The 14,358-nt window shown below is 42.8% G+C and overlaps 1 protein-coding gene across 5 annotated transcripts in view; it reads left to right on the top strand.

The window, feature by feature from the left end:
• The window catches only part of wwp2 (WW domain containing E3 ubiquitin protein ligase 2), a 34,131-nt gene that overhangs the window by 18,741 nt on the left and 1,032 nt on the right, over positions 1–14,358 (top strand). For 2 of the 5 annotated variants that reach the window (XM_041890086.2, XM_041890085.2), the window contains exons 11-22: positions 5,179–5,236; positions 7,306–7,387; positions 8,215–8,343; positions 9,456–9,534; positions 9,656–9,727; positions 9,928–10,016; positions 12,367–12,526; positions 13,114–13,247; positions 13,408–13,548; positions 13,733–13,853; positions 14,012–14,116; positions 14,224–14,320. In XM_041890086.2, coding sequence (XP_041746020.1) covers positions 5,179–5,236; positions 7,306–7,387; positions 8,215–8,343; positions 9,456–9,534; positions 9,656–9,727; positions 9,928–10,016; positions 12,367–12,526; positions 13,114–13,247; positions 13,408–13,548; positions 13,733–13,853; positions 14,012–14,116; positions 14,224–14,320 — 1,267 coding nt within the window. Of the gene's footprint in view, positions 1–4,764; positions 4,914–5,178; positions 5,237–7,283; positions 7,388–8,214; positions 8,344–9,455; positions 9,535–9,655; positions 9,728–9,927; positions 10,017–12,366; positions 12,527–13,113; positions 13,248–13,407; positions 13,549–13,732; positions 13,854–14,011; positions 14,117–14,223; positions 14,321–14,358 lie in introns of those variants that run through there. The other 3 variants (XM_041890089.2, XM_041890088.2, XM_041890087.2) reach the window with 3 other exon arrangements.

The following is a 14,358-nucleotide window of genomic DNA, read 5'->3' as shown; positions in this document are numbered from 1 at the left end:
CCTTCAGGATAGAATTCTGGGTAAAACGCAAGGGTACAGAAGGGCGTTCATTGAGGTAAAAATAATAAAGCATTCTGTATCTGAAATGGGCGTTCCATGGTAGAGCAAATTACTGAAATGAGCTGCAACTCTCATCGGTTTCTATTAAAACCTCCCTACGCCCACCCACCCAGGCTGCTCGACAAGCTAATTCTGAGCCTCTTTTCAAAATAACATCCACTTCCTCATTGATTATGAGTAACCATGAGTCCCTGAGAAGTAGCTGGCAGATAGGCGGGTTCTGTTTTGAAATGGCCACTTTGCTGATAGCTGGCTTATTTTTAGGACGGTCTGTGCAAAAATGAGTTGACATACACCACCCCTCTGGCCTAGGGGTTCAGCTGGCTGCTTGGGACTCTGACGTGATTTATATACTTTTAGCTTTGCTCGTCATTTGAGAGAGATCATTAATTTGCATTCTGTTACATTGTATCAAATGTTACCACGTTCGAGAATGTTGCGAACATGTGCTGGTGCGTTTGTGAGCTGAGCCCATTATAATGTCATGGTCGATTTAAAGTAGACTGGCCCCTGACCCTGACCTTACTCATTATCATGTGCTAAGACAGAAATATCACACTTGACTCCAACATTACAGCGGTGTGAGCACACATGCTTACACACACACACACACACACACACACACACACACACACACATAAACGATTATGTGACACAGCACACAATACACACCAAGGCATAGATTAAGTACATAACACACATACACAGTGGGTTTTTGTGTGAGTGTGCCTGTGCACATTTGGCCAGTAATTGCAGCTCGTTAGGAACTCCTGAGAGAGCAGTCTGAGTCATTAACTGCTGTTTCTGGCTCCTCCTCCCAAATTCCCCCTTTTCTACCTCCTCCTGCTTCTTATTTGCTCTGTCCATTCTCACTGAAAGAGGGGCTCATGCAGCAACACCACTGGAACTGGACCATTGTCTCAATACTCAACTACCTAAAAATGTGATTTTCCTGTTTTATATATAATAATTGATTGGATTTATATAGTGCTTTTCTACCAACTGAGGTACTCAAAGCGCTTTACATAGTAGGGGGAAACTCACCTCATCCACCACCCACCTGGGTGATGCATGGTGACAATTTTGTGCCAGAACACTCACCAGCTATTAGGTGGAGAGTGATATATGCCAATTAGGAATGATTAGGTGGCCATGTAGCCATTGCAATAAATGCCATGGGATATTTATTTAATTACCACAGAGAGTCAGGACACCCGTTTACTGTCCCATCTGAAAGTCTGCACCCTACGCAGGGCAATGTCCCCTTCACTGCTCTGCGGCATTGGGATCTCCTTAGACCAGAGGGAAAAGTTCCCTCTAATGGCCCTCCAACACCACTTCCAGCAGCATCTGGTCTCCCATCCAGGGACCAACCAGGACCAACCCTGCTTAGCTTCAGAGGCAAGCCAGCAGTGGAATGCAGGGCTGTATGCTGCTGATATATGAAGGTTATTTCCAAAACGCTATATATCCTTTTTGAGAAATGTTGGTAAATTACATTTTATTGTTTAAAGAACTTATGAAAGAGATTGGTGTGTTTTTCACTTTCTAATCATGGCATGGGGTTTTTGTATTTGTTTGAAATCTATCACTTGATGGTTTCATTTCAGAGAGACAAATAATCATGTTTTTCATAAAGAACTGTACAAATAATATTTGTGACATCAATATTGTAAAATACAATTTAAAGAATCAATACAGTAATATGAGATCTGTGTGTAAAACATTTACATTTGACATTTTAGACATTTAGCAGATGCTCTTATCCAGAGCGACTTACACTTAGTGCATTCATCTTAAGATAGCTGGGTGAGGCAACCACGTATCACAGTCAAATATACGGTATGCAAACATTCCATTCCAGCTAAATAATGGATATATAGCGTTTTGCAAAATAAACAAATTTTAATAGACACCTAAAATCTATGAATAAAAAATCAGAGGACAGTAATATTTTACACACATGGAGGTACCCATAAGCAGTCTTATCTGGTGAAAAAACACACGTTTGAAAAATGTGTGACTATAGTGTTTTGGAAATAAACTCTTCACACTATGAGGTTGGAATAATACTGTGAAATTGTGAAAATTATGATAATGCCCTTTTAGTGTAAGAGCTGTTTGAAAAAACGCCTGCAAATTTAGTCTGTTTTGGTGGGATGGACTTTTGGCCTTCCATGGTGACATCACCATCCTGTAAATTATACTGAACAAAAATATAAACGCAACAATTTCAATGATTTTACTGAGTTACAGTTCATATAAGGAAATCAGTCAATTGAAATAAATAAATTAGGCCCTAATCTATTAATTTCAAAGGACTGGGCAGGGGTGCAGCCATGGGTGGACCTAGGAAGGCATAGGCCCACCCATTTGGCAGCCAGGCCCACCCACTGGGGAGCCAGGCCCAGCCAATCAGAATGAGATTTTCCCCACAAAAGGGCTTTATTACAAACAGAAATACTCCTCAATTTCATCAGCTGTCCGGATGGCTGGTCTCAGACAATCCCACAGGTGAAGGAGCCAGATGTGGAGGTCCTGGGCTGGCATGGTTACACGTGGTCTGTGGTTGTGAGGCCAGTTGGACGTACTGCCAAATTCTCTAAAATGATGTTGGAGGTGGCTTATGGTAGAGAAATGATCTGGCAACAGCTCTGATGGACATTCCTGCAGTCAGCATGCCAATTGCACGCTCTCTCAAAACTTGAGACATCTGTGGCATTGTGTTGTTTGACAAAACTGCACATTTTAGAGTGGCCTTTTATTGTCCCCAGCACAAGGTGCACCTGTGTAATGATCATGCTGTTTAATCTGCTTCTTGATATGCCACACCTGTCAGATGGATGGATTATCTAACAGGGATGTAAACAAATTTGTGCACAATATTTAAGAGAAATATCGCTTTTTGTGTGTATGGAACATTTCTGGGATCTTTTATTTCAGATCATGAAACATGGAACCAACACTTAACATGTTGCGTTTATATTTCTGTTCAGTATAGTTAGACTGATAAGAAAGCCAGTTCCAAACCTCTCTGCCAATACCAGCTCATTTTCAGTTTTCCCCTCCCCACTCAGACCACTCCCAGACAGTCCTAGCAAAATTATTGCTTGAGAAATTGCCCTTTGCTAAGAAGCTATTTTTTGTTTATTTTTGACCATTTTAATTGAAAACTATCACAGTAAGGTACTTAATTGATATTGTTACCCAGAAATGATTTGATATTGAGATAAACACGGCTGCATTGGACCTTCTGTACACCTTTCTAAGATATCACATTGTTATACAACCTGGTTAACGCTCATTTGAGTATTTTAATCACTGTTGAGCATCTTATCAGGGGTCCTACTATCACTACCATTGTTTTTCCCCTTTGAGTGAACTTCTTTTAAGGCTTTTTTTCCAGCGCTAACATTAGAGTAACTAAATTAGGGAGACACTACAATGTATGCGACAGTGTGCAATGTAGGTCTATGTGACTTTTCCCACTCATAGTGCCGGTCATTCATATGGTTCTAGCAAGGTTTTCAGTGTTCAGAGACTAACTGGCCTTTTTGGTGTAATTATCTGGGTCCTGAAGCGGGATAGAAGGAGTCTGTTACTATTCTTGATAAAGGTATTTAAAATAGCATCTCAACTAAAATCATCCACTTACCACTCAATCACCATATTAAGTATTTTAGTACTTCTTTCACTTTACTATACCACTTTTTACCACCCCCGCTGCTTCTTTTATTTTTTCTCTTGTTTTCCCTGTCTTATCCTCTTTCTTCTCTCTCTAGCTCTCTCTCACATCCTCTTGGATCTGGCGAGGAACTGAATGGTCAGGGCAGAAGATGATGTCATGTCTTTATTTCATTCTTTTTTTTAACCTTTTTTAGTCACAGAAACACAGAAGGGTGGGTCTCATATATGGATTGGCTGTTGATCGAGTGACACACACGTGCCCCTTTAACTCCATATGCCTCTCTCTCCTCTTTGCGCTCTTTACTATCTTATTCCTTCAGTTCTTCTCAAACTTTCCATGATGAATTCTCATAAATGGGCACAGTATTATTATTCTGGGGAAATGCTGAGTGAAGTTGTGTGGCGTTACCTTCAGTGACACATGGACTGCTGTAAGGACAGTTTTGTTTCATTATAGGAAGAAACTGCAGACCTGAGGTGAGGAGAATGAATGCATGAATTAGATTTGTGTAGGACTTTTCCAAAGGTACAGCTTTCATACTCATGAAACCAACAGTCTGTGTACTAACTCCTCACAAACATCTTAAACATGCTCGCGCACACACACACAGATTCAAACACAATCTCATACACATTCAATTAGTATTTGCTGTATACACATTTTCCGTACAGTGGCACACGCACACACACACACTCTCTCTCTTTCTCTCTGTATGCACAGGCTGAGTAAACCACACTGGTTCCAGGTCAGGGTGAATAAAGGTGCTTTTGTCAGGAGGGGGTGGGCAGTCTGGAACAAGGATGAATGTTCCCTCAGTTCGCTCAGACATTGCGCCTCCCTGCTTACTTTCACAGCATATCTAGAAGAGGAGGACCTCTGCAGATGGGTGGGGTAGGGAGGGGCGGGGGGGGGTGGTAGGAGACAGGGTGGGGCTTGACGCCAGCGAGTGAGCTCATTGGAACAGTGTGGTTTTTTTTCTCTCCTGAGCGTGTAGATTTTGGAAGGCATACGAGCTGCGTCTGAGCCTCTGTCAGTCTCCTGTTCCAGCTGCATGAGAGAGGTCACCTCAGCCTTCTGGGGTACGCCTTAGCACCCCTCAAAAAAGACTACTGCCCCGTGACACCCCACGCTCCACTCTGGTCACTCCTGCTCCACTAGACTCGAGGTGTTAAACTGTGTGGTTTCTGTGGCGTTTTGAGGCATTTGCAGCTTTTTTTTCCTTTTTTTGTCTGTATGTTTGGTTTTTTGAGGGTTTATTCTACCTCACAGCAGTGTGAGAAGTCGGTTGAGAGCTTTGTGGACGGACAGAACAATTTCACACAGAGCCGCTGCAGTAAAGAGAGTGAGAGGAGAAGACAGAAAGGTGGAAGAAGGAGGGAGGAGAGGAAAGTGTTCTAACTGGAAACGTATTCTCTCTCTTTCTCAATCAGTCGTCTGGTGCTCCTGCTGTGGAAAATGACCCTCTCGGTGCGCTCCCTCCAGGATGGGGTAAGTACACCTTCATCTACACCTCTCACCATACTCATACTAGGCCCTGTAGTCAGTGGCCATCAGTAAGGCTGTGACGATACCAGTATCGCAATGTTTTTTCCATGGCAAAAATTAAAACACAAAGCAGACCAAACTCTTTGGTAAAAACCTGCTGTATGTAAAATATTGTGTGCTATAGCTTGGAAAATAAATAAATAAATGGGACTCTGGATGACAACATCATGATGTTTGTTTCTACCATTAGGGCTGTTTTCCTAAAGAAGTGAAATCCGCTTTGTGTTTTGTTTCCTTGCCCATGATACTAACGAGTATCTCAGTACTGGTATCGTCCCGGCTCTAGCCCTCAGTGGTCCCAGGACCTGAGACCAGTGAGATAAGTGAGGGGAAATACTACTGGGTCCAGTGATGCTGGAGAGTGGCATTGGCTACATCGACACCTGCACTACTTGTTATGAGAGAGGGTTCTGATGCCTGTATGCATTTCAAGGGCACAGGCTTTGTTTTTGTGTTGACGGGGGAGAGTTGGTTTGTGTGTCTTTCTCACACACACACACACACACACACACACACACATACAGATACACACCACTGGGCCCAGATTTATTGTTCACTATCTTGTATACACTGTGATATATAGCCTTGTCCTTAATCAAAGAAGCTCATGCTGAAGATCCCTTCATTCTTACATTCAGCATAACTCTCCTTACAGTTTAGTTATTGGTCAACAACATGATTGAAATGTTTTTGGGGGATTTCAGTCTTTTCCCTGATATTATTGATTAGTTGTTGGTTCAAGTATAATCTCAAGGAATTGGTTGTAATATTCTCTACTTCTATATCCCTATAGCGCTCTACTCTCATACATTCATTCATTCATATTCTCAAAAGCGCAACATATTCCCACCCACACAATTATACATTGCGTACACAAAAAAAAACTCCATCACTCAAAAGTTATGGTCATTGGCATTTCTCTCCACCTCCCATTTTCACATGCTTATCACTTACATACAAACTCACCCATGCACACTCATATTTTCTAACCATGATTCGTTTTCAACATGTTGCGGCATCGCAGGCAAAAGCCTCAATTATACATTGGACTTACATTTTTATGGATTTCCTGTAATGTATTTATGTGTGTCATCTGTGGGGCGTAGAAGAGGGGGTGGATTGAAAGAAACTCTTAACGGGAGAAGAAAAAGGAGAGAAAGACTTGACCGAGCGCGGGAACAGTAAAATAAAGGAGGGGTGGATGAATACAGGAGGGAAAGTTAAGGAGAGGGGGGGAAATGAACAGGCTAGTAAGAGTTGCAAGGTGAGGGCTACTGTTCCTGCACGCTCCACACACTTCTGCTAATGAGAACAAGATGTCAGAGAGAGAGGAGTGGGGTTGGAGAGGGGGGGATGGAGAGAGAGATGTGGGGATGGAGAGAGAGGGTGGTGGGGGGTGGAGAGAGCGCGAGAAGGATGAGGTGGAGAGAGGGGGCACCAACTACGGTAAGGAAACTAAAGCAACACAGAGATGTATAAAGTTGAACATATTAACTCACACAACACACTATACACACATTCTTGGTGGAGGAAGTTGACACGGTTACCATGTCATTATCTTTCATGTAGTCATGTAGTGCTGCACTGCTAGAAATAGAGTCAGCAAATTGTTATACTCCTTTTCTAATACTTCTACTTTCCCTCACAGTTTAGCTCTTGCCCTTTACACCTCTGTAACATTCTCTCTCTCTGAGCCCCATGCCCCAATCTTTCTCAAACACTGTCTTCACCGGAGCCAAGTCAGAAAGGCTGAGGTGGATTGTAGCAAGGTATTTTGGAACAAGCTTGAGCGAAATGCCACACACACGTCAGTTTTCAATCAGCTTTGCGAGATTCAGACACCCTTTTTCCCATTTTCCTCCTCTTCTCTCTTATTCTCACTCACAACTGTGGTTGACATTCACATCTCCGAAGTCCCCATGCAGTACAGCCACTCTGTCATGTAACAAAATAATAAACTGTTGTTGATCCATCCTGTTTTTAACTGTAGCCACTTCTCGTGGTCCCTGTAGAGAAACGGCAGGACAATGGGAGGGTGTATTTTGTCAACCACAACACACGGACCACACAGTGGGAGGACCCAAGAACCCAAGGGTAAGCCACTCTGTCTCTGCTCCACTGTGAAAGTGTACGTGCGCATGCTTGAGTGTGTGTGTTTGTTCTGTATCATTGTGTGTGTGTTCTGTATCATTGTGTGTGTGCGTGTTCATGTTTGTACACACAGGTGTCTCAGAGAAATGTCACCATACTTTGCTACCATATTTTCACTGATATTACATTAACTAATGTAGGATAGGGACTGGTAGCTCGAGGGCCCAACACTATGCAGCACACCCATGTTATCATAATCATAGACGAAATGTACAGATCATTGAGATTAATATCAATAGGACAGTGTCGTGTATCACCACCATAGTAGGCCATGTCACCTGACTAGGGCTGTCCTCTAAGCTGTGTGGGTGGGGTTTAGATTAGTATTGTAAGCTAATTGGTCAAAGAGAGGCCTAGGGCATCTCTACCCCTGAGCTAGTGTGGATGGCGCCGCTGTCCCCTCGCATCAAATTTAACAGCAAAACTACAGTAATGGTGGATGGCCGCTTTATCTTAATTGTATTAGGGATTTTTAGATCATTTTACAATGTCATAACATTTTATTCATTAATCATTTAGTTTATTCACTCCCTCATTCACCCCCTCAGTGAACTTGAGTTATATTTTCCCTCGTATTTATATTTTCATGTTGTATAACATCCATGTGGTCTTAGAATCATCACCACTGAGCTCCGAGGTTCTGAGTCCTGTGCAGGGAGAGCTTCTAGTGGGACGGGGAAAGGGCCGGGGCCGGGGCCGGGGGGGACAGGTGTGCCTAGTTTGGGGAGCCTCCCGTTTAGGCTCTGCTCACTGCCCTCTCCCTCTTACAGGATGATCCAGGAACCCCCCCTGCCCCCTGGCTGGGAAATGAAGTACACCGTGGAGGGAGTCCGATATTTTGTGGATCACAACTCTCGCACCACCAGCTTTAAAGACCCTCGTCCCGGGTTTGAGTCAGGGTAAATATTATTCTGCAGACCTGTTTTTGAGAAGGCCAGATACATTGCCTGATAAAATGTTCTGATAAAAGCACCGTACGACTCATTTCTGTCAGGGATTATGTATGTAGGGTTCTCTCATCACAGCCTACTTTTGTCAACTTTTTTTCTGTTTCTTTGAACCCAAGTGAATTTACGTTGACTATCTTCAGGGCATAGATAGCTAGCCTAGATATGAGAGAGGGGATTTTATATATATATATATATATATATATATATATATATATATATATATATATATATATATATATATATATATACGTACACACATTGCAAGCAAGCACACACTAATATAAACATGTGTTTTGCCTTGAAGCATGGCCCTAATTTTGAAATCTTCCAAAAAAGACAAAGTCAGGAAAATGAACATATGTGGGCCAACAAATCAAATCCAAAGCAGACTGCTCTGCTATCTGACTCTGTCTGTGTGTATGTGTGTGATTGAGAGAGAGCAAGTGATCATGCTGATGTTGAAACATATGAAGGTCTTGGTGTTATATTTTTAGATGAGTGGCCATAGAGGGTTCTTAAACTGTCTAAAGTGTTTTACATTTGATACTGCTGCAGTCCATATCTGTTGCCTCTGTGGTCTGAAACTTCCTAACCAAAACCAAGTTGGGCCTGGCAGCTTTCGACAAAGCGAGTCAGCGAGTATTAGAGGCCTCTCTCTCTTTCGTTCGGCCTCCATATTTCCCCTTCCTTGCTCCGTCTCTCGGTTTCTACTTTGCTGACGAGGCACATATCCAGTATGTCTGTAGTGAAGTGGTGTAGCTTGTACTAACACAGCTGCACACCAAAGCATACCTCCATCTCTGGGCTTAACCCAGTTCTTTCACTGCTGCTGCACGTCAGATCTGACCACCTCCTTAGAATACTGCCCAAAGTCCTCACTCTGCAGCTCCACAGCTGGGCCTATTTTCCAGTTTCTAAAGCATTTGTGCACGGGACAGCCATGACAGGCCTGTCTTTGCCCAGTACAGCTACAGTATTCCTCCCCGACATGCACCAATTTGAAACCTGGCTTTGTTTTTCGCTGGAACAGCAAAAAATACACTCCTTTTATTTCTCTGTAGGTCGAGGACGGGTGGTTCTCCCGGGGCCTATGATCGCAGCTTCAGGTGGAAATACCACCAGTTCCGCTTCCTGTGCCATGTAAGTGCTGACTCTCGTCTCTCAGACAGCCCAGTTCTCTTCTACTGTTCCGACTCAGATCTCTTTGCCTAATGCCTAGCATTGAGGAAATGGATGTTTACACTTCTCTCTGCCTCTCCAGTCCAATGCCTTACCCAGCCACGTGAAAATCTCAGTGTCCAGACAGACTCTATTTGAGGACTCGTTTCAGCAGGTAAGGATGACATGGAGTCAGTTTCCCTGCTGAGGATATTCAATTCTAAATGTTATGTAATTAAACATGCATGAGGGTTTCTATTGTTGGTTATCTATTCATTAGTATCACTATTTGTATTTTAACAACTAATATAGGATCGTAGGGTGGCGGTTTCTTTGTTGTGATGTATGTGCTTGTGTTTTGTTCTCTTTCCTCAGATCATGAATGTGAAACCATATGACTTGCGTAGAAGACTCTACATCATCATGAGGGGAGAGGAAGGTCTTGATTATGGAGGCATTGCTAGGTAAGATGGCTGTCTACTGCCTGCATGCCTGGCCTTCTGCCTCTTACAACAGTTGTCTTTCTTTCTCCTACCTCAGGTATAAGTATTCTTTGTCTACCCTGTGTTCCTCACTTAAATATCCATCATCCATCATTTATCACCTCCCTGTCTCTTGCACTATCATCTGTTGTGTGTTTTGGTGTTTGTGGACTTTGTGACAGTGGGTCCACCTCTGGTTGGTGTCAGCAGTGGGATCCCGGGCTTTGTTCCTCCTGCTCCTCGTGGTCTGTGTTTGCGTGTGTCTCTGTCTCCGGTGTCACGCCAGTGGTTTTACCCTATGGTAGGTTACGTCATGCTGTTCTACCACAGGGTAGAACCACGGACGGGATGTTTGGATGTGTCTGCACAGCCCCGGTACGATCCCTGGGACTGGCTGGCCGGCCGTGGGGGCAAAGGTCAGGGGCTTAGTGGTGGCCGGGGCTTCATTCTCTACATGCATTCATGTTCCACATTATACTGCTTGTCTTCGTGGTGCTTTATGGTGTTTTGTGTGTGTTAGTGAGTATGTATATTTGTTTGTCCATGTACTGACTGTGTAAAGGTAATGATTTTGAACAACAATTCAGTGATGTCTCAGTGTTGGTTGCAGGGTTAACGTTAGCCGGTAATGGCCGGCTTTTGGCCGATAAAAATAAATAAATATTGAAAATCCAATTGTCCGGGAGAAGAATAAATCCCATTGCGAAATAATGCTTTTTAGACTATTCATTGATGGAAATACATTTGACTGTGGTCATGCTTATCGGTCTATAGGTTAATTTGCATAATTTTGTGGAATTAAATTGCCTCGTGTGTACAGTATATGCGTTATGTATCTTATTTATCACTCACGCACAGCATACAGAGACTTTGAGCTGGAGACCGTATGCATTTTGAAAACAAGTACTTAATTGTTTGAAACCTGAAAGTTTTAATACATATGAGTCATGTCTTACCTTGCTTCAAATGAGCCTATTAGATCTCCTCTCTTTCAAAATTTCTAACGGATATTTTCATCTCTGTCACATGAAACCGCTCGCATGTGCAGTGCCCTTTTGACAACAGTGTTTTCCTGCTAATTGCATTATGTAACGCAAAGCCTACTGCCTTGTGTGCATTGATGCGCTTATAATGTGAAGAAATAATAGTTTATCAACATGTTAAGCTAAACGTTCTGATCTGTTGCATCACTCGTTGCTTTAAAAAATATATATATATAAATGTAGCCTAGGCCTTCTGGTTGTATGAATTAGGGATCTATCATCCCACAACTGTCCCAGAGTCTGTTTGGAATAGGCTATTTCTCCCTTGACAAGCTGACCAGTAGAATAGGTCAACCTTTCTACTATGGGGGATAGTAGTTTGACTTAGGCTAGTGATTTTGCTGTTCGTTACTCATTTTGTTGGCTGAGGAAGAGTAAATGTGGACAGTTATTCTAACATCTTCAAAGTGCACATCAGAATTCGGTAAGAAGGAAAGCACATCGTTGCATCCTCGACTTGACTGTTCTGTTAATATGAATTACCATGATCTAAATGTGATTTCTATCATTCTGAGCACCGTGGGTGGACGCCCTAATCAGGTTACGCACCCAATGCATATGGGTCTGGTACATTTCTCAAATGTCCGGTAAAATAAATGTAAATGTAAAATAAAATGTTGCCGGTCAAATTTCCAGAAACCCTGTTTGGTTGGACCATTCCTCAGTATGGCAGTTTCTCTTTCATATTTTGCAGACAGAAAGGGGACATTTGGAAGGCATTTTGGAGTTGGGTTATAGCATTGACATAAATAAATGTTAGCATACATTACAGCACTTACTATGGTGATAAATGGAAAAGTCATTACCAGAATAAAACCGATATCACAAATACCTGTTAATTTTTTAGAAGGACATTTTTGTTGAAACTCCATACAGCTAATATTATAATTTTAGTATACATCTAGAATTATTTGTGAATTTTACATTATTGTGCTTTTATTCCTTAGTTTAGTAGTTACTTCTGAGTTACATGTGTTTATTAATTAGCAAGTGTGTGCTTTGTGCAGAAACCTGACACAATTTTGATTAAGTATTTTGAAATTATAGCAACTGTGCCGCTTTTTTGTGCTGTCAGAATGTCACTGATTGTTGTTGTCATTGTTGTCAAATGTTGTGTGGTTTTGTAATGTATGAGATGTTTTTTATTCTGTACTACTCTGTAGTCAATACAAAAAAGCAGTGTCAAAAGTGACAATCTGTAGCCCTCACACATAGCCAGATTAGGTAGATCAATTTCCTGTCCCTTTGATAGATATAGATGTGTAATGCCCTGTCTCTCCTCCATACAGAGAGTGGTTCTTCCTGTTGTCCCATGAGGTGCTGAACCCCATGTACTGTCTGTTTGAGTATGCTGGGAAGAACAACTACTGCCTGCAGATCAACCCTGCCTCCTCCATCAACCCTGACCACCTTACATACTTCCGTTTCATAGGGCGATTCATCGCCATGGTGAGAAATGCTTCATTGGCAAATTTGGTGCAGATTTACAACAACAACAAAAAGTCAACTACAGCAATAGTTCTGGTTAGAATTTAACATATGATGAGGATGTGTTGCACAGAATGATTTTTAGGAACAGGAGAGGTAAGCATAGTGTATGAGGGTCTGTGTGTGTGTTCCTTAATCTGTAAGTCATTTTAAAACTGTGTTCCTAAACCAAGTATAGAACTCTCCCATCGCCCATCTTTCCAAACCCAACTCTCTCTGTGACAATATCCAGAAGCGACAGACCCCCCCTTCCAGAGCATGAGCTCACTGCTGGACCCAGACCACACCTCTTACCTCTTATCCACCGTTTCACTACTAACTGAATCAATCTTCTCCACACAGAGACGGACTTGTAACTTACTCTGTACGTTTTCTGTGTGTGCATTCAGTTAGTAGTGAAACGGTGTGTGTGTGTGTGATATCACTTTACTGTGGTTAGGCTAAATGTGTCTTCATCTATGTGTATCAGCACAGGAGAGAGGTGAAGCTTATGACATGTTTTGGTGTAGTACTTATCGCATCCACTCTCTCCTCCCCTCTCCCTCTAGGCCCTGTATCATGGCAAGTTCATCGATACTGGCTTCACTCTGCCGTTCTACAAGCGTATGCTCAACAAGAAACCCACTCTGAAAGACTTGGAGTCTATTGACCCTGAGTTTTACAACTCCATCATGTGGGTGAAGTAAGTACTCCGCCCCTTCATTATATCTGTTTGAATGTTCGCCCTTGTGGCAAATTGTGTGAATCCGAAAAGTATGTGAAGAGCGTGATGGAAGCATTTGACATAATTGTGCAGCTTAAAGCTTCAATAAGTGTACGATGCGCCTGTGATCTGTCTACAGAGATAACAGTCTGGAGGAGGGTGGGGTGGAGCTGTACTTTGCTCAGGATATGGAGATTCTGGGGAAGGTGTCCACCCACCAGCTGAAGGATGACGGAGAGAATGAGCTGGTCACCGCAGAGAACAAGGAAGAGTACATCAGGTCAGCCATCTCCATCACTACTTTGTCCCTCTAGTCAGTGTCTCTGTCAGTCACTGTGATACCCATCACAGGTGCTCCACAGACTAGCATTAATCTTGTTCCATCTTGACACTCCACTTGCATCAATTAATATCCTTCCTTGTTGCCTAGAAAATGCTATTTTATCATCCCTGTCTCGCCACAGTCTGCTGACAGACTGGCGGTTCACACGTGGGGTGGAGGAGCAGACCAAAGCCTTCTTAGATGGCTTCAATGAAGTCGTGCCTCTGGAGTGGCTACGCTACTTTGACGAGAAAGAGCTGGAGGTACGTAATGGGGATGGAAGAAAATGTGCTGGATTAGATAGGCAGAGTTATAGGTTATGGAGCTTTCACAAAGACTTAAGTTGGTAGAGGGGACTATTTCTTGCAGATTCCCTTTCTGTGACTGTGGGTTAATGGTATGTTCTCATTCCTCCCTCCAGCTGATGCTATGTGGGATGCAGGAGATAGACCTCAGTGATTGGCAGAAGAACACCATCTATCGGCACTACACCAAGAACAGCAAGCAGATACACTGGTTCTGGCAGGTACAGTACAGTGGCCTCTGTTTACTGCATCATGTGTGTGTGACTGTCTATGTCTCACTATGTGTACGTATTACCCGTGTCATGAGTCTTACCTGTGTATTGTGTAGGTGGTAAAGGAGATGGACAATGAGAAGCGGATCCGCATGCTCCAGTTTGTCACAGGAACATGCCGTCTGCCAGTCGGAGGCTTTGCTGAACTCATAGGTGCAGTTTATCCGCCATTCATTAACCACAATTTTCAC

This window comes from Coregonus clupeaformis, chromosome 29 (assembly GCF_020615455.1).
Source record: "Coregonus clupeaformis isolate EN_2021a chromosome 29, ASM2061545v1, whole genome shotgun sequence".
Classification (NCBI taxonomy): domain Eukaryota; kingdom Metazoa; phylum Chordata; class Actinopteri; order Salmoniformes; family Salmonidae; genus Coregonus; species Coregonus clupeaformis.
Note: the sequence above shows the minus strand (reverse complement) of the source record. Positions and strands in the feature narration are given on the sequence as shown.